Genomic DNA, 17,673 nt, shown 5'->3' with positions numbered 1-17,673 from the left:
CAAAGTACGTGTTAGATTTCTACTTCGTTTAGGAGCTTTAATGACATTTCTACATAAAGTTTTCTACTTGGACACAGAAAGCATGCGGGCGTTTGATTCGAGGGCATCTCAGAATCGGGCAAACACTGCCAAATGAACCATGGTGTGTTTGGTGGTTATTTATTTTTTTCTAGTTTTATTGACTCACCGGATAATTCAATCAATTTGGTCGGACCATCAAGGTCGAAATAATGAAAGTTGACTGTAGTACTAATTTCATTATGCATAGTCAATCGGCTTCTCTACGGAAACAACTGAAGAGGAAACCGATATGCCATGCAACATACTTCTATGCACTGCGCAGATACTCCACAGTTCAAAGGTAAGCTGTCCTTGAACATCATGCCATGGAAGATTCTGTGATTTGAAGAAGCTGCTGAGGTTTTAGCGTGATATGTACACTCAATGTTACAGTAAATAACACCCACTGTTTTTTTTTTTTTTTTTCGCATGAGAAATGAGAGGTTACTGTAGCATTGTTTACAAATTCAGTGAATTGTGTGTAGCTGTGATCGTTAAGAAGCCGAGCATGGGTCAAGGAGTGTTACCGAAACTGTGGGACCTAGCGCCTTCTTTTTGCACCCCACAGGTGTCTTGACCAGATCTCTTGCTATTTTTTATTTTCAGGAGGCCAAGACAAGCCGGCCAGGAGCATTCCCACTTCGGGTGCACCTCTGGATTCCCCGCTGCATTATGGCGGTATGCTGTATCTTGGCAAAACGCTGGAGCACGGCATCTCATGCATGGTAGCCAACAGTGGCCGTTTGCGAGGCTCACGCCACAGCCTGGCTACCTGGAGCTTTTCTAGGTCGAGCCCATTCTGCGCTCCTCCCTGGACCCAGCAAATGATGACGAGGACTTGTACAATTGGATGGCACGTCAGAGGGGGCCGTCATCACCTCTCGACTCACCCTCAAGTCGCAGTGCACCACGTGATTCGGTGTGCCCACGGGAGGAATTCCTGATGCCCAAACGTCTTTGAGCCACTCTTGGAAGTGCTGGAGCCTGTGCCCTCAGTTTGCAAACACCAGGGCCACGACTAGCACTTTCAGCTTTGACAGAGCTTCTGCGCATAGACCTTGTGGAATCAGAGAGTCCGGAGCAGCCTCAGAGAAGGCGGTCCAAGCCTGGCCAGCGGCTTTTCGTGGACACAAGCACGGACACACCAGCTTTGGTGTGCGACCGGCTGGCATTGGAACTTGACATGCGTCACCCAGGAAGCCCTGGGACCTGTGCCCACATTGCAGTAGATGTGCAGTATGTGCTCAGCAGGTGAACATCCCTTGTTGCGACTGTTGAACCAGTTCTCAAGCATGTACGAGAATGTGAAAGAGACACGGCTGGAGCTGCAGTGCCGCCGACCTCGAGCTGACTCGGTGATTGTGCAGCAGCAGCCAGGCCTTGGCGGCAGCCAAGAGTCGGTTGCCCCTGCACAGGCAGGGCAAGGCATACCGCGTGCTGGAAAACTATGTGTTTCCTGCTCGACCTGTACGAGACAATGCCCCCTTCACAGGCCTTGGCTGACAGGTGAGTGCATTAGATTTGGTGCAAGCCTGTGATGTTCAAATCTGGCTGAGCACACTGATGTTGTACTGATATGTCTTCTGCCAGCCTGGTTCGAGTTGTCTTTAAAGGAAGCTTTAGCTCGGGACCAACTTCAGTTAGTCATTTAAATACGTGTAAAACGCAGAAAGCTTTTATGAGACAACCGCTCGACCAACTTGATGAAATTTGTTGAAATTCTTGCAACTCTAGGAAGAGGAACCTCGATTTAGGACCTCAAATATTTTAGAATATAGCCAAAATCGGTGAGCTTGAAAAAAAAAAGGAAATAGAACCACAGTGTCTATAAATCTGAAACTCTCCACGAAAAGCAGATATTGCCGTTCTCTAAAATGAATTTGTTAGAGCATCTAAAAGGAACACACTTGATGTAGGAATTTACCGCTTACGTGAAATTGTTTTAATACAGTTAAACCTGGATATAACGAAATTGACAAATTCCCGAAAAACTTCGTTATAAGAGGATTTCGTTAATTTTTATATGCAGGTTCGGCACGAAAATTCGAAAAAGAATCGCTTACCGTATTTACTCGATTCTAACGCGCCCTCGATTGTAACGCGCACCCGTTTTCCGTTTTCGTCGAAGCACTCATCCTTGGAATGTCACACCAGGTATTGGATGCTGGGGACACGTGTCGTTTCGCAACAAGCGCGAAGCATCGGAAACCAAAGAGCGAGCGTCAGGATGGAGTCGTAGGGCGTATAGTGGTATAGAACCCGCTGTTACGTCCTGGGTACTGCGTTTTCAGGCTGTTAGGTCGTTTTAGGACGGTCAGGCAATCCCTTATACCCAATGCATTGGTAACCCACTGTTGCGTCGCAACTGCGGGACCGTTCCCGCATCGTACGTTGCGAACTGTAACCCGCGCCGGCCCGAGCGGCCATTTTGACTTTTCATGTCGCTTGGCTTGGTGGCTTGACGATGGCATTGGCCGCCCAAAGTGCCGGGGGCGACAACTATGACGTTTTTGGTTTCCGCCAGCAAAAGTACGGCTCTTGAGATCCGTATTTGCTATCGAAAGATGGTGTCTATGACGCATTGTAGCCCTAAAATTGGTTTTGGCTCATAGATGTTCCGTGTAAAGTTTAAGGGCGATAACACAGTCGCCGCACGCCGTATGCTGTATGTGCGAGGGGAGCCGACGACCGCGTCCAAATCTCGCGCACACCCGAAGAGAAGCAGGGCTTCCGTTGTGCTCGAGCACCGGCAAGGGGGGGGCAGCGGGCGGCGTTGTACTGTACTCTGGCATCAACCGCGTACTGCGCGCGGCGCGCGGGTCGCGCCGGCCGTTATCTTGAACGCGATCTGCGTTTGGGGCAGAGTCTAGTCAGTGTAGTTGTGTCGGCGGCTCGTAGCTTTGGCGGCTGTGTGTTTCTCGCGCTCAGTTTGTGTTTAAATATAGACACACACGAAGGTCCTTCGCTCACTTCTGCAGGGGCGCTTCCATACCCGCCAGCATTTGAGCGGGCGTGTTTCGCTCGCTCATCAGTGTGATGTCCAGCGTCGGCCAGCACGTCGGCACATCAACTGGAAAAGGAGAGTACCGCTTGGCAGCTAGCCAGCTTCAGCAAGCGGCAGGATCCAAGTTGAATGAAGAGGTGGAAGGTCACGCCTGCGGCGGCAAAGATCGCCAGGTCGAGGGATGCAGGCCCGCTCGCACATGCTCCCACGCACTCACGCACACGTGCGCTCGCTTCGCATTCCGTCGCAGCGGAGAAGGTGCTTCCGGTTGCTGCTCGTGCAAAAAGACAACATGACAAAATCTCTAGGTTGTTTGGGGGAAAATTCGTTATATCGGAGGGTCTCCCATTGCCACTTCGTTACGTAGAGGTCTCAAATACATGTGCTATGGATACGGCGGGAAAGAAAAACTTCGGTATATCCAGGAATTCGTTATATCGAGTTTGTTATAAGCAGGTTTAACTGTAGTTATGGGAGGGTATTACAAATGTCCTACACGCAAGTTTGTTGTATATTTTTTTTCAGTGTATAACCTCGATATAACCAAGTCGATAAAACGGAACTTCGCTTTTAATTTAAATTTGACCTTTTATGCAGTTCAGTACCGTTGCCAGCGAATTTTTCATATGCAGAAGGGCCACAAAATTTTCCGAATTATCGGGCATTCAGGAAAGCAAACTTGAATGAAAAGAATTTCATTTTTCTTAACGTAATAGTAGGCTACAAAAGATACGGTTTCATGCCACGTCAAATATTCTTCACATCATATTAGTAAGATAGTTAACAGAACGCCTACCAAAATGGTGTTGTCGAAGGGGGTAGACATTTCAGCTTCCACAGGAAGCCTTGCTCACTGAACTGATGGGCCCGAAAATTCGAGCTCCAATCCGCTTGAGTAATCTGTTAAGGCATCTTGCTAGACAGCGGCAAATAACCGTCATTCCAATTTAGTTTTGTTTACTGTTGTCTCGATAGTCAGGGATTCCAGATATTGCCTCTGTGTTGTGGGGTCTCACACGTGCTCTCTTGGGACAAAGGAACAACAGCACAGTAGTGCAAACAATCAAAAGGCTTCATTGCACCTTTCGTGCACTAATGCCTGCTAGCCGAATTATTGCTGATTGAACATGGGACGATAAGCGTGCGACAAATCGAGGATGTTCAACTCACCACGACCGGATAGCGAGCGAATACAGTTAACCTGGATATAACGAAATTGACAAATTCCCGAAAAACTTTGTTATAAAGAGGATTTTGTTATATGCAGGTTCGGCACAAAAATTCGAAAAAGAAACGCTTACCGTATGTACTATCGCTCAAGATTTACTCCCAATACACTAAAGTTGCGATGAACAAAAAATCCCAGTTTCGCCCGAAAGGCGAGCATCGATTGCGGCAGCAAATTAGCAACAGCTATACGAACAGTAGATAGTACAGTCAAACCTCGTTAATACGTACCCGCTTACTGCGTAATTGCGGTTTAAACGTAGTTGTGAATATTCCCCCACCCAGCCCCCATTGAACCCCATGTATTGGCTGACCGCTTAAGCCATAGTCGCTCATTGCCACCAAACGGTTAGTGGGTACTATTTTTCTTGTTCTACACGTACAGACACAAAATCGGCTCAGGTGCGCAGACGTTCGATTCTCGAGTTGCGACGCCGGACGACAGTCGCCTGCGATAGTGAAATTACAACATGGCCACCATCATGTATTTTTGCTGATACAGCTGTTGCCGATTGCCGTGCACAAAAGCATGGCCTTCGAGATGAGTTCCCGGTAACACGGAGAAGCTGCTGGTAGGGGGTGCGAATTCACTGTCGCTGTCGGAGTAGTAACCGCGCAGAAGCTCATTTATAACGAAGGGCATTTGTGCTGCCACCGTGGACGTCGCTTTGAGGTTCCATGTAAAGGACAAACACGGCAACATCGTTGCCGGGCGCCGTACGCTGTGTGCGAGTGAAAGGTTGCGGCGGTCAGCCGACTCAATCTCGCTCGCGCGAGGGGAAAGGGGGGGGGCGGAAGCGCACTTCCGCGCTAGGCACGGCGGGGGAGGCGAGAAAGAGCGGCGTTTACTTCGGCGGCGGCCGCCGTATCTTGAAAGGGATCTTTGATGTGGAAAAATTGTGCTCCCGCGCGGGCTTATCTTCAAAGCGAACTGCAGACAAGGTCATATCTTGCTTCTTCGTCGAAGTACTCCTCCTTGAAATCTCACACCAGGTACTGGATAAGTGGACACGTGGCACTTCGCACTAGCGTGGCGTCGGAAACGATGAGCGAGTGACACGATGGCATCGTAGCGTCGTATAGTGTCACCTAGTGTCAGGTTAGTGAAGTGAAGCGCAGAGACTTGCTCAGTAACCAAAGCGTTGCGCTGCCAGCACGCTGAAAAAAAAAGGTTTTTTTTTTTCTCTTCGGCAACAGGACAGAACTGCCGGCTTGGGGGCTAAGCCAGCTGCAGCAAGCGGCGGCATCAGGTTTGAATGAAGGAGGGGGAAAGGTCACACCCCGCGGCGGCAAGATCGCCGGGGTGAGGGATGCAGGCCCGCCTCGCGCACGCTCGCTCGCACGTACGCACATGTGCTCTCGCCTCGCAGTCGCCGTGAATTCAAGCGCGTTGCCGCCACTTAGCATTCCGTCGCGGCGGAGAAGGTGCTTCCGTTGCTGTTAGTGCAAAATGACAAAATTTGAGGCGAAATCTCTAGGTTGTCGGCGGGGAAAATTCGTTATTTCGAGGGGGTCTTCTGCTGCCAATTCGTTCATAGAGGTCTCAACTACATGTGCTTCTATGGAGTAACGGCGGGAAATATAAAACTTCGTTATATCCAGGAATTTGTTATAATGATGTTCGTTATAAGCAGGCTTACTATATTTTGCCCCGTGCTGGACACCAACGTCTAATTGTTCGTGTTTACGGTCACGAGAACGGTGGTGCACTCGAACGATCGTGTTTGTTCATCCCGCTGCCCACCCTCCAAAACGTTCTCGGGATGGTCCTGCGAAACGGTCGGCGCACACTGAAGCATCCGTGCTGTTTGCTGACCCCACGTCAAACAGGCACAGCTTGCTTCCTTTTGCGCCCAAGTAACCCCGCCGTTAGGTGGCATTAGCAGCGCAGCACTTGCGCCATCTCTCATACTGCTATGCAACCACACCGACCACCGATGTAAAGTCACGCGGCAAAGCCGGATTTCAGGAGATGGAAGCCATGCGGGAAAAACATATCAGGGGACAAGTGAGTCGCGCATCCCCACAGTGTCCAGTTTCTTTCCCTGGCGATAATTAACTCATGGTCCCAGTTAATACTGTGTGGCACAGTATGTGCATGCTCAGTGAGGGCATTGGAAGCAACCTTTTTCATTTTGACGTCGTAATGTGCTCTTTTAGATGCTTCGTGAAATTTCCACTCTTGCCAATACAAATGTAATCACAGTCCGCATAGAGTATCTTATATACAACTCCCAGGAACTTTTCTTTTTTTAGTTTATCCTTCACCCTCATCAGCTCGTGGTGCAACGTGTGAGAAAGAACATGGGCCGCTTGCAAGTTGTAGCTGGGCATGACATGTGTCGAAGCTTCGCTTACACTGGGCACATAAGGAATGGCAGTACACCTTAGGCAGGCAGTATCATGTGGTTCTGCAGTACGGAGGGGGTTACAGAGGAACTTTGAGTACTATTGCTGAATTACAACAATCCAAATGCAAAAATATGCAAAAATACTCACCAATTCGGGATGTCACTAACAGCCCTGCCCTAGCTGTCAGAAAAAAACAATTGACTCCAATTGGGAAATTTACAATTGGTACCACTTGGAAAATTTCCAATCGTAAATTAGTACATAGTAATTGGACCAATTGGAACAACTGGAACGTGACCAATTGGTTTTTGTTGGAGTGACCAATTGTACCCAATGGGTTCCAATTGGTTGAAACGAATGGGCACCAATTCGTTGGAATGACCAATTGCACCAATGGGCAATACCAATACACATAAATACCCCACAAAGCAAACCTGAATAGGATTCCAGCTGTCAGAAACAGATCTGCAGGAAGCCATAGTACTGCATGCCTTAGTACAGTAGACCTCTTATACGTAACCGCTATATAGCAGTACCGGATATATATAGGCATTTCGCACATCGACACCTCAGACCCCGACTTAGCACATCGTGCACCGACTCTATTATCGTATTGCCACAATATCTCGTACCAATACTTATCATACCACCCCTTCATAAAGAGAACCTCATCATGAGCTCTTTTCACTAGGCCACTTGGGCTGGCACAGACATCTGGCTGCAGAAGTGAGGCATCATACAAAAGTACAGGCTGGAAAGCACCTAGCAGCTGCATTGCTGCCTATCTATCAGTGGCTCTACTAACATCCATAGCCATTGTCAATGGAAGATGATCCAGAACGCTGCTGAGAGCCTTCATTCAGTAACATGATCGATTCTACCAAAAGAAAACAATGCCTCACTGACTGTACTAGAGACTGCTATCAATGAGGTAGTCTGCAGGTACAATGCTAGAACTACTGTATATTTATACCGACATAGTTCTGCACTTCACTTGGTTTGAAACCCAGGCACCATGCTCTTTGTAAAGCAGCAGTAAAGAATGCCATACAAAAATGAAAAAGCAAGAACGAAGGCACAGCAGACCAGAGGCCACATCTCCAAGAAGCCCCACATCACAAAACACATCAAAGATTACAAATTTGGTGCGTTTTAGAGAACTGAAGAGAAGGAGAAACTTTGAGAGCCGTTTTCTCAAACTGTTTTTTCGCCTTTCTGCTCAGTTTCTGGAGCTGATTTCTTCGTTTTTTTCTGGAGCTGATTTTTTCTGAGCGGATTTCTTCTGGAGCTGATTTTTTTTGTCACGTTCCTTGGACTACAGTGCAGGTCAAGACAGTCTCGCATGTTTATCTTGCTTTTTATAAGTTTATGGTGTCACTATTCGTTCACCCCGAAAGTGTGCTTGGTGCGAAGGTAACTTGAAAAATTTCTGTCTAAAACATTTGTGTTGCGAAAAAAAAAAGTAAGACTGTCACGACCTCCAGCACGCATTGAGCTATGCAATCAATACTCAACGAGCCTTCCATCGTGTTTTTAAGCTCCCCAGGCCCTCCAGAAAGTTCAAGAAAAAAAAGTCTGCTCCATAAAATGTTCTCAAGGTATCACTCTGAAACTTTCATGGAAGTATCAGGGAGACATTCTAAACATTTGTGCCATTTTTCATCAAAATTCATGAAGAAATCAGGAAGTTTATTTTCAAAGCCACGTCCCCCCTTAACCACATAAAGCCAACAGACAATTATTCCAAGGAAAGCATCGGGGAAATTAAGTGTAGTTGAAAATGGAATGTAGAAATAATGAAGAAAAGGGAAATGAAAGTGGACAAAAAGATAACTTGTCGCCAGCGTGAGCCGAACCCGCAACCTCCGCATTACGCGTGCGTTGCACTACCAATTGTGCTACGGCAACGACCATCAATTCGTCCACTAACTTGGGTATTTATATTTTCAAGATCTAGCCCTAGGAGTATTAGCCAGTGCCACTCAGAACCAAGGTAGGATGTGGAACATCCTTTTTAGCCCGATGGCGTCACCATACACGTGATCTTGGGAGAGCAATCACATGGCTAATAAACCCTCGCATGATACCTAATGACATCAAGGCTGCCAGATTCGAGACCCTCGTAATGAAATACGAAACAAGAAGGTGAATCGAGGCGCTCGATTTTGTTAATCATAGCCACATAAAGCCAACAGACAATGATACCAAGGAAAGCATCGGGGAACTTCAGTGTAGTTGAAAATGGAATGTAAAAAATAATGAAGAATAGGGAAATGAAAGTGGACAAAAAGATAACTTGTCGCCGGCGGGAGCCGAACCCGCAACCTCCGCATTACGCGTGCATTGCACTACCAATTGTGTTACGGCGACGGCCATCAATTCGTTCACTAACTTGGGCCAGAGTCTTCGTCTTCCTCTCGTTCGCGTCACCTCTTCTTTCCCTTCACCGTAACATCACCCTCCCGGTGGGGTTAGCTCCGTCCCGGTGCAGGTTATGGAGCGTCGCTTAATGGGGGGACATAGGGCTTGAGCCTGGCGACGTGAACAACATCGCTGGTGACGTTGGGAGGCACTGAAGGCTGACCGACTGGGGCGATCTCGTATGTCACATCGGGCAGTTGTCGTAAGATCTGGTATGGACCAGAATAACGGGAAAGTAGTTTTTCCGACAAGCCGACGCGGCGTGAAGGCGTCCAGAGAAGGACAAGGGAACCAGGTGAAAAATGGTGGTCTCGGTACCGAAGGTCGTAGCGTCGTTTTTGAGAGGCTTGCGAGACTGTGAGGCGATGACGGGCGACCTCTCGGGCCTGGGCGGCTAAGGCAATAGCATCGCGAGCGTAACCAGTGCTGGATGATTGTACTGCGGAAGGTAGCAATGTGTCGAAGGGCAAGGTGGAGTCGCGGCCATACAAAAGGTAAAATGGGGAGAATCCGGCAGTATCGTGACGGAACGAGTTGTATGCGAAAGTGATGTACGGTAAAGCGAGTCCCAGTCGCGGTGATCGTCGTCAACGTACAGGGCCAGCATTTCAGTTAGTGTGCGGTTGAGTCGTTCGCTGAGGCCGTTCGTTTGAGGGTGGTACGCGGTAGCGAGCTGGTGTTCTGTAGAACAGGAGCGGAGCAGATCATCGGCGACCTTCGAGAGAAAGTAGCGGCCGCGATCCGTGAGTAACTGGCGAGGGGCGCCGTGGTGCAGGATGACGTCGTATAGTAGGAAGTCGGCGACATCTGTAGCGCAGCTGGTTGGCATCGCTCATGTAATGGCATATCTCGTGGCATGATCTGTTGCTACAGCAATCCATTTGTTTCCTTTCATAGAAATAGGAAAGGGGCCAAGGAGGTCGAGGCCCACACGGAAGAAGGGCTCTGTAGGGATAGCAATTGGTTGAAGCAAACCAGCAGGAGGCATAGCAGGTGTTTTGCGGCGCTGACACAGGTCGCAAGAAGTGACATAACGGCGTACAGAGCGATAAATGCCGGGCCAGAAGAAGCGGCGCCAGGCGGTCGTAAGTACGAGTGATGCCCAGATGTCCAGCAGTAGGAGCGTCGTGAAGTTGCTGGAGCACGGCCAGTCGAAGGTGCTTTGGAACGACTAGGAGGAGCTCCGGGCCATCAGGACGAAAGCTACGATGGTATAAAGTTACATCGCGCAAGGTGAACATCCGGAGCGACGGGTCATTGGGCAAGGAGCTTAGGCGTTCCATAAGCGTTCGAAGAAGAGGGTCTTGGTGTTGCTCGTCGCCAATATGGAGAAAGCCGGAGAGGGACAGAGTACTGATGTCCGAGTCTGCATCGGTATTGTCCGGTTGATCCACTGGATTGCGGGACAGGCAGTCAGCGTCTTTATGCAGGTGCCCTGACTTATACATAATAGAAAATGTATTTCTTGTAGACACAATGCCCACCGTGCAAGTCGTCCAGTTAGGTCCTTCAAAGAGGAGAGCCAGCAGAGGGCATGATGATCGGTTACGACGCAGAAGCTGCGACCGAAAAGGTACGGCCGAAATTTCGCAACCGCCCATACGAGCGCGAGGCATTCCCTCTCAGTGGTGGAGTAATTTCGCTCGGGCGTGGAAAGAAGGCGGCTGGCGTAAGCGATGACACAGTCGTGGCCCTGTTGACGTTGAGCGAGGACAGCGCCAATGCCATAACCACTCGTGTCAGTTCGTACTTCAGTAGGCGCAGAAGGGTCAAAGTGTGACAGAATCGGGGAGGTTGTAAGCCGCTCGATCAGGGTAGAGAAGGCGTGCTCCTGCAGTGGTCCCCAAGAGAAAGAGGCATCTTTCTTAAGAAGGTCAGTGAGAGGGCGAGCGATGTCGGCAAATTGTTTCACCAATCGCCGGAAATAAGAGCATAAGCCCAGAAAACTACGGACATCGTTTGTTGAACAAGGTACAGAAAAATTGCGCACGGCGTGGAGTTTCTGTGGATCAGGTTGGATTCCGGCGGCGTTTACGAGATGGCCGAGCATGGTAATTTCACGGCGACCGAAATGGCACTTGGAGGAGTTTAGCTGAAGGCCAGCCCTGCGAAACACGGAGAGTATGGTCGTGAGGCGCCTCAGGTGGCTCTCAAAGTTCGACGAAAACACAATCACATCGTCGAGGTAACAGAGGCATGTAGACCACTTCAAGCCGCGCAGCAGAGTCCATCATGCGCTCGAATGTAGGTGGCGCATTGCATAATCCAAAGGGCATGACTTTAAATTGGTACAGACCGTCCGGTGTGACGAAGGCGGTTTTCTCACGGTCCATCTCGTCGACGCTAATCTGCCAATAGCCGGAGCGGAGGTCAATTGATGAAAAGTATTGGGATCCGTGAAGGCAGTCAAGAGCGTCGTCAATGCGAGGCAGGGGGTAAACATCCTTCTTTGTTATCTTGTTGAGGTGACGGTAGTCAACGCAGAAGCGCCACGAGTTGTCTTTTTTCTTTACTAAGACAACCGGTGATGCCCACGGGCTACTGGAAGGTTCAATGATGTTCTTGTCCATCATCTTGTCAACCTCTTTCTGGATTATGGCCTTTTCTGTTGCAGAGACACGATATGGCCGCGTATGAATGGGGCTGGCGTCACCGGTGTTGATGCGATGCGTGACAACAGATGTCTGACCAAGTGGACGGTCGTCCAAATCAAAGATATCCCGATAAGATGACAGGAGGTGACGAAGAGCTGTTGTTTGCTCGGAAGGAAGGTCAGGGGCGATCATCTTACAAACATCGTCCACAGGCGTCGAGCACGAAGGAATGGGTGACAAAGGTGCGTTGGTACTCGGGAAGGATTCGGAGGCCAAAGAAGAAATCTCAAATTCTTCCAAAGGAGTGATAAGTGCGACGGCAATACCGTGCGGCAGCACATGCGTCGAAAATCCAAAATTGAGGATGGGCACCTGAGCGCAGTTTTCGAGGATCCGGATTAAGGTGCTCGGTAGGGCAATATTTTGTGACAAAACCATGTCAGTAAGCGGGGACACGACGTACTCGCCATCAGGTACGGGAGGACAGGGCGTCAGGAGGACATTGGTAGCCGCCTGTGGAGACAGCCTTGCAAACTCAGCAGAACATAAGTGGGGTGAAGCACAAGTTGTTGCGTCTGCGTCGGCAGGAAGCGGCAGATGCTGTACAACACCTGCGGAGCAGTCAACTTGGGCAGAGTGTTTCGAAAGGAAGTCGAGGCCGAGAATTAGGTCGTGTGGACAGTGTTCAAGGACGATAAATAATCCAACGCTATAATGGCCCGCAATGGTCACACGTGCTGTGCACGTTCCAAGAACAGGTGAAGTACTCCCATCGGCGACTCGCACAGTGCACGGTACGGCGGGAGTCAGAACCTTTTTGAGCCTTCGGCGGAGCAGCGCTCATAACTGAAAGCTGCGCTCCTGTGTCAACCAGCGATGTAACAGGAACACCATCAACTTCAATGTCCAGTAGGTTTCCACGTGTAGGCAGGGTCAACAGAGGATTTGTGGGCCGGGTCGGAGTTGCAGCTTCACCTCCGGTAGCTGCACCGCCTAGTTTCCCAAAGCGAAGCGACCGGTTGCAGATGGGGACGAAGAGCGGTGGACGAGAGGCGAACGGGACCGACGGCCTTGCGGAGACGGGGAGCGGCTGGGTCTTGGTGGAGCACTGTCGGCATTGATGTTCCTAGGCGGCGTGTAGGGCGAGAAAGTGCGATTGTCTGGTACTTGGCGGTAGTGACTCGGAGACGACCACCGAGGAGACGACGACCAGCGGTTACGGCAATGACGGGCGATGTGTCCAATACCAGAACAATTAAACAGATGGGTCTGTCATCCGCTGTGCGCCAGTCAGCGGGGTTGCGGCGGAGTGGCGGAAAGCTTTGCGTCTGGGAGTGAGCGGCCGGAGAAATCTGGTAGGTGTTCGTATGGCGGACCGAGCAGAGAAATGGAATGCCCAAACTCACTATTTCCTCCCGAACGACCGCTTGTATAAGCGAGATAGCGGGCACACATTCCCGACAGTCGGAACGAATTGGACCCGGAGCCATGGCCTCAAGCGCACGGAGAACGATACGGGTTATATCTTCTGATCCTGTCGGCTGAACGAACCGCGGCGAGTCTTCGCACGAAGATGTCGCGGCGGTATTGGGCAGTCTGTCGAAATGTTGAGGGACGCGGCGGCCTTTCGCTTGTTCGAAGCGTCGGCACTCCTTTATAAGTGCATCCACAGTGGCACAATCCTTACACATCAGGAGATTGAAGGCGTCATCTGCAGTACCTTTTAGTATGTGACCAATCTTGACCACCTCGGTCATGGTGTTATCAGCTTTGCTCCAGAGAGCCAGCACATCCTGTATGTACACGACATAGGATTCTGTGGACGTCTGAGCGCGGCATGCAAGTTCTTTTTTTGCTGCCAACTGACGACCAACAGGTCTGTCAAACAGGTCTCGCATTTTTTCTTTGCAGACATCCCAGCTTGTTAGGTCAGCTTCATGCGTATCGTACCATTGCATCGCAGTTCCTTTTAGATAAAACTTGAGGTTTGCTAGCATCATTGTTGGATCCCACCTGTTGTTGTCGCACACTCGTTCGTACATCGCAAGCCAGTCCTCGACGTCGGCGTTGTCCGTGCCACAAAATGTCCCCGGGTCCCAGATGAGTGAGGATGACCGTTGGCGTGGACTGCTGAGGCGTTGCCGGTTGTGTCGGTTGATATGCCATTGTGGCGGCAGGTAGATGACGTCTGCTGCGAAGTTCCGTGATTGTACCCAGCACCTCCACCAAAATGTTGCAGGAAGAAAGCAGGCCCACGAGTGTAGAAGAACGCCAGAGTCTTCGTCTTCCTCTCGTTCGCGTCACCTTCTTCTTTACCTTCATCGTAACAATATTTACAAGATCTAGCCCTAGGAGTGTTAGCCAGTGCCACTCAGAACCAAGGTGGGCGGATGTGGAACGTCCTTTTTAGACCGATGGCGTCACGATACACGTGATCTTGGGAGAGCAGTCACATGGCTAATAAACCCTCACATGCTACCTAATGACATCAAGGCTGCCAGATTCGAGACCCTTGTCCACTTTCATTTCCCTTTTCTTCATTATTTTCTACATTCCATTTTCAACTACACTTAATTTCCCCGATGCTTTCCTTGGTATCATTGTCTGTTGGCTTTATGTGGTTATGATTAACAAAATCGAGCCCCTCGGTTCACCTTCTTCTTTCGTACGTCCCCCCTTAAGGTGGTTATCCCCAAATGTCTGAGAAGCCCACTGTTGCGATGTTCTCTTGACAAACCCTTGGCCGGTCATTTGAGTAGCTCTAAAGTTTTTGCGAAACTAAGCCAAACTGTGACCTGGCCTGGCATAAAGCGTGACATTTTTCGCTATTGCCGTCCCTGCCATGTCTGTCAAATGGTGAAATCAAGGGGTGGCAAGCCGCCCGGGCTGATGAAACCAATCGACAGTGAGCGTCCGTGGCAAGTGGCCACCTGCGATCTTATGGGGCCTTTCCCCAGGAGTAAGCAGGTTTCACCACCTCCTGGTAGTTGTTGATCGCTTTCTAAATGGGTGGAACAGTTTCCGCTTCGTAAAATGACAGTGCGAGCGGTGCTGGAAAGGCTACAGGAAATGTTTTATCGATTCGGCTTTCCGAAAAGACTGATTACGGACAGTGCATCCTATTTCACCGCTCGGGTGTTTGGTGCTACGTGCCGTTCCCTGGGAATTAATCACTGCACCACTTCGCCTACCATCCCCAGTCCAATTTGACGGAGAGACTCAGTAGAACTCTCAAACCAATGTTAGCGGTCTTTGCCAAACGTCAAAAGGATTGGCCAACCACTTGAGTGAGCTCGCGTTCGCAATCCGAACCTCCGAGAATCGCTCGACTGGTTTCTCTCCCCCTTCCTCAATTTTGGAAGAGAGTTGGAAACCCGGGGACCAGTGTCATGCAACGCCAGCTCAGGGACGAGGAGGCGCCGGCAGACTGTTCTGCTTACGCTTCAGCACTTCGGGACAGGCTTTGTCGGGCTCTCTGTAGAGCAAGGCAGAGTTTGGCGTCGGCCAGGGCCCAGCAGAAGGCTAAATACAACCGGAAGCATCGCCATGTTTTTTTAAGGTAGATGATCTCGTCCTGTAGCGCAACCACGCTCTTTAGCGACGTGACCAAGGGGTTCTCAGCCTCGCTCATTCCTAAGTGGCTTGGTCCGTACCGAGTAGAGAAAGTGTGGTCTCCACTCACTTAATTGCTGAAGGATCCCCATCAGGAAAACCTGTATCGCCGACCTAAAGGTCTTTGTGTCACGGTCCGACGAGCTCGCGCCAGTGCCCAGTGGTATTGCGCGCAAGCAACGGGTCACACTCGGGGCAACGGACCGCATTCAGACCACACACCGGTACAATCTGACGCGACGGCTCCTATGGTCTCCGTCGCGTCAGGTCGGCCTGTCAGAAAAACTGCTGTCTCGTTACACAGGCCCCTACCGAGTGATTCGTGCCGTGACTCCCGTCACCTACGAGATCGCCCCTGACGCCCCATCTGCTTCCCAGTCCAGTGATATCGTGCACGTTACACGACTGAAGCAGTATCACCCTCCCAGTGATGACATTTAGACGCTCCGGGACGTCGCTTCTGCCGCCGGGTGATTATGCTACACGCGTGTGGTATTTGGTTGTTTGAACGAGGCGCGCGGGCGCCTAGACGAAGAAGACGAACTGCTCTGGGCTCTCGAGCTTTCCGCTGATCTGGCCAGCGCTGCAGCTATCTTTTGTAAATACACTTGTAAATAGTCTCCTGTACTTAATTCTTCGTTCGCGTAACAGTACCTTGCACTGCCCAGGGTACCTACAATGGCTAATCGTAGGAAGCGGATAGGCATCCTATGAGTCACTCCGTTCAGACGGCGGAAGCAGGAGTAAGTATTGAAGCAGCATTAAGTATTGAACGTAGCGAAACACCAGTAAAGGGCAGAATTAGACGACCATGAGTCAGGAAAAGATGCAGAAAGGATAAGAATAGAGAAGGTAAAATTTGCTACATTAACATGCAGGGTGGTCGCAAGCAGGAAAAATGGCTGGAAATTCAAACGCAGCTGAATGATGAGCGATTAGCGTGTACACCTTGACCGAAACACATCTAAGAGATTAGGAGCAGCCGCCTGTTATTGACAATTTTGTATGGGAAGGGTGCAACAGAATGACCGGGTCAAGGAAAGGCATAGGCGTACTAATTAGGCGAGGTCTGAAGTGGCAAAGGGTAAACGAGACATGTAAAGAACATTTATGGATTAGTGGCACATGGCAAGGTAAAAAGACGTGGCTGGGAGTAGCTTACCTTTGGACAGGTAGTGATAGCAGAGAAAAAAATAAGGAATTGGTTGATTGCATTAGAAGCGATATTAATGAGTTCAGTAAATCGGGCCAGATGATATTAGTGGGAGATATGAACGCACACATGGACGATTGAGATGGATATACTGATTACAACGGCTCTCTAGTGCTGGATCTGTGTGATGAACAGAACCTTATAGTAGTTAACAGGGAGAATAAGTGTCATGGACAGGTAACGTGGCAATGCGGAAACAGGCAGTCATGTATCGACTACGCCTTAGTCTCAGAAATGGTCTACGAACAACTAGACCAAATGATAATAGACGAAAATGGAAAAAATAGCCTGGAAGCGATCATAGACGTTTAGCATTAAATTTTGGCGAGATACTAGCGCAGAACATGAACCAATAGCCTCAGAATTTTTAAATATGAATGACGAGCAAATAACAGAGATCGCAAACAACATAGAGAAGAAAATTGAGGATTTTCCTCCAGCAGTCTGGGAATATAAGGAACTGGTGGACGTTATGCAGCATGAAATAAGGCGGACACGGCAAAACAATTGTTGGTTTGGCAAGGGGAAACCACGTAAGTGGTGGAACAAGGAAGTAAAAGCTATAGAAGAGCGTAAAGAGGCATCTAGGGCTCATCGAGAAGCCAAAAAGTTGGGATTACAAGAAGAAGAGGTGCTCCTTAGATGGAATACATACCGAGAAAAGAAAAGGGTTGCGAGTGATCTCGTGCAAGAGAAAATTAAATGCGCAAGTGAACGTTGGGTGCATAACATTCACAAAAGAGATAAAAGCGCTCCAAAAAGATTCTGGAACCATATAAAAGCACTCGGAGCTCCAACTAAAAACTCGCAAACGGCTATAAGGGATGAAGACGGTAACATCTACGAAGGAGATGATGCGATGCGGTACATCACAGACGTTATTAGGGATAACTTCGGCACGAGAAAAAGCGCAGTTTAGACAACAGATCCAGCAACAGCAGAGAGGGCAGAGAGATCAAAATTTAGCATAGAAAGCTTTTATTGGAAAAAGGGAGCAGAAAATGTCCCTAACAACACGGCAGCAGGACCCGATGAAATCCCAATACAGCTAATCAAAAACCTCGGTCCAAAAAGCAAGGCACTGCTGACTAATGCCATAGAGCAAGTGATTAGAACAAAGAAAATTCCCGTTGGATGGTAAAAGCAAGATGAATCTCATCTACAAAGGCAAATTAGATAAGGATAAGATG

General features: G+C 49.4%; 2 protein-coding genes across 2 annotated transcripts in view; both read left to right on the top strand.

The window, feature by feature from the left end:
• The window catches only part of LOC119434975 (uncharacterized), a gene marked incomplete at its 5' end in the record, with an annotated part of 83,132 nt that extends 81,817 nt beyond the window's left edge, over positions 1-1,315 (top strand). Inside the window, 2 exons of the mRNA XM_037701968.2 lie at positions 629-738; positions 1,071-1,315. Of these exons, the coding sequence (XP_037557896.2) occupies positions 629-738; positions 1,071-1,315 (355 nt within the window). The remainder of the gene's footprint in view (positions 1-628; positions 739-1,070) is intronic.
• Positions 1,316-1,501: 186 nt separating this feature from the next.
• Positions 1,502-17,673, top strand: part of LOC119434974 (uncharacterized) — a 50,030-nt gene continuing 33,858 nt past the window's right edge. The window contains exon 1 of the mRNA XM_037701967.1: positions 1,502-1,566. Coding sequence (XP_037557895.1) covers positions 1,508-1,566 — 59 coding nt within the window. The 5' untranslated portion in view covers positions 1,502-1,507. The remainder of the gene's footprint in view (positions 1,567-17,673) is intronic.

This window comes from Dermacentor silvarum, unplaced genomic scaffold (genome assembly GCF_013339745.2).
Source record: "Dermacentor silvarum isolate Dsil-2018 unplaced genomic scaffold, BIME_Dsil_1.4 Seq357, whole genome shotgun sequence".
NCBI lineage: Eukaryota > Metazoa > Arthropoda > Arachnida > Ixodida > Ixodidae > Dermacentor > Dermacentor silvarum.
The sequence above is the reverse complement of the archived record's forward strand: the minus strand, read 5'-3'. Positions and strand labels throughout refer to the sequence as shown.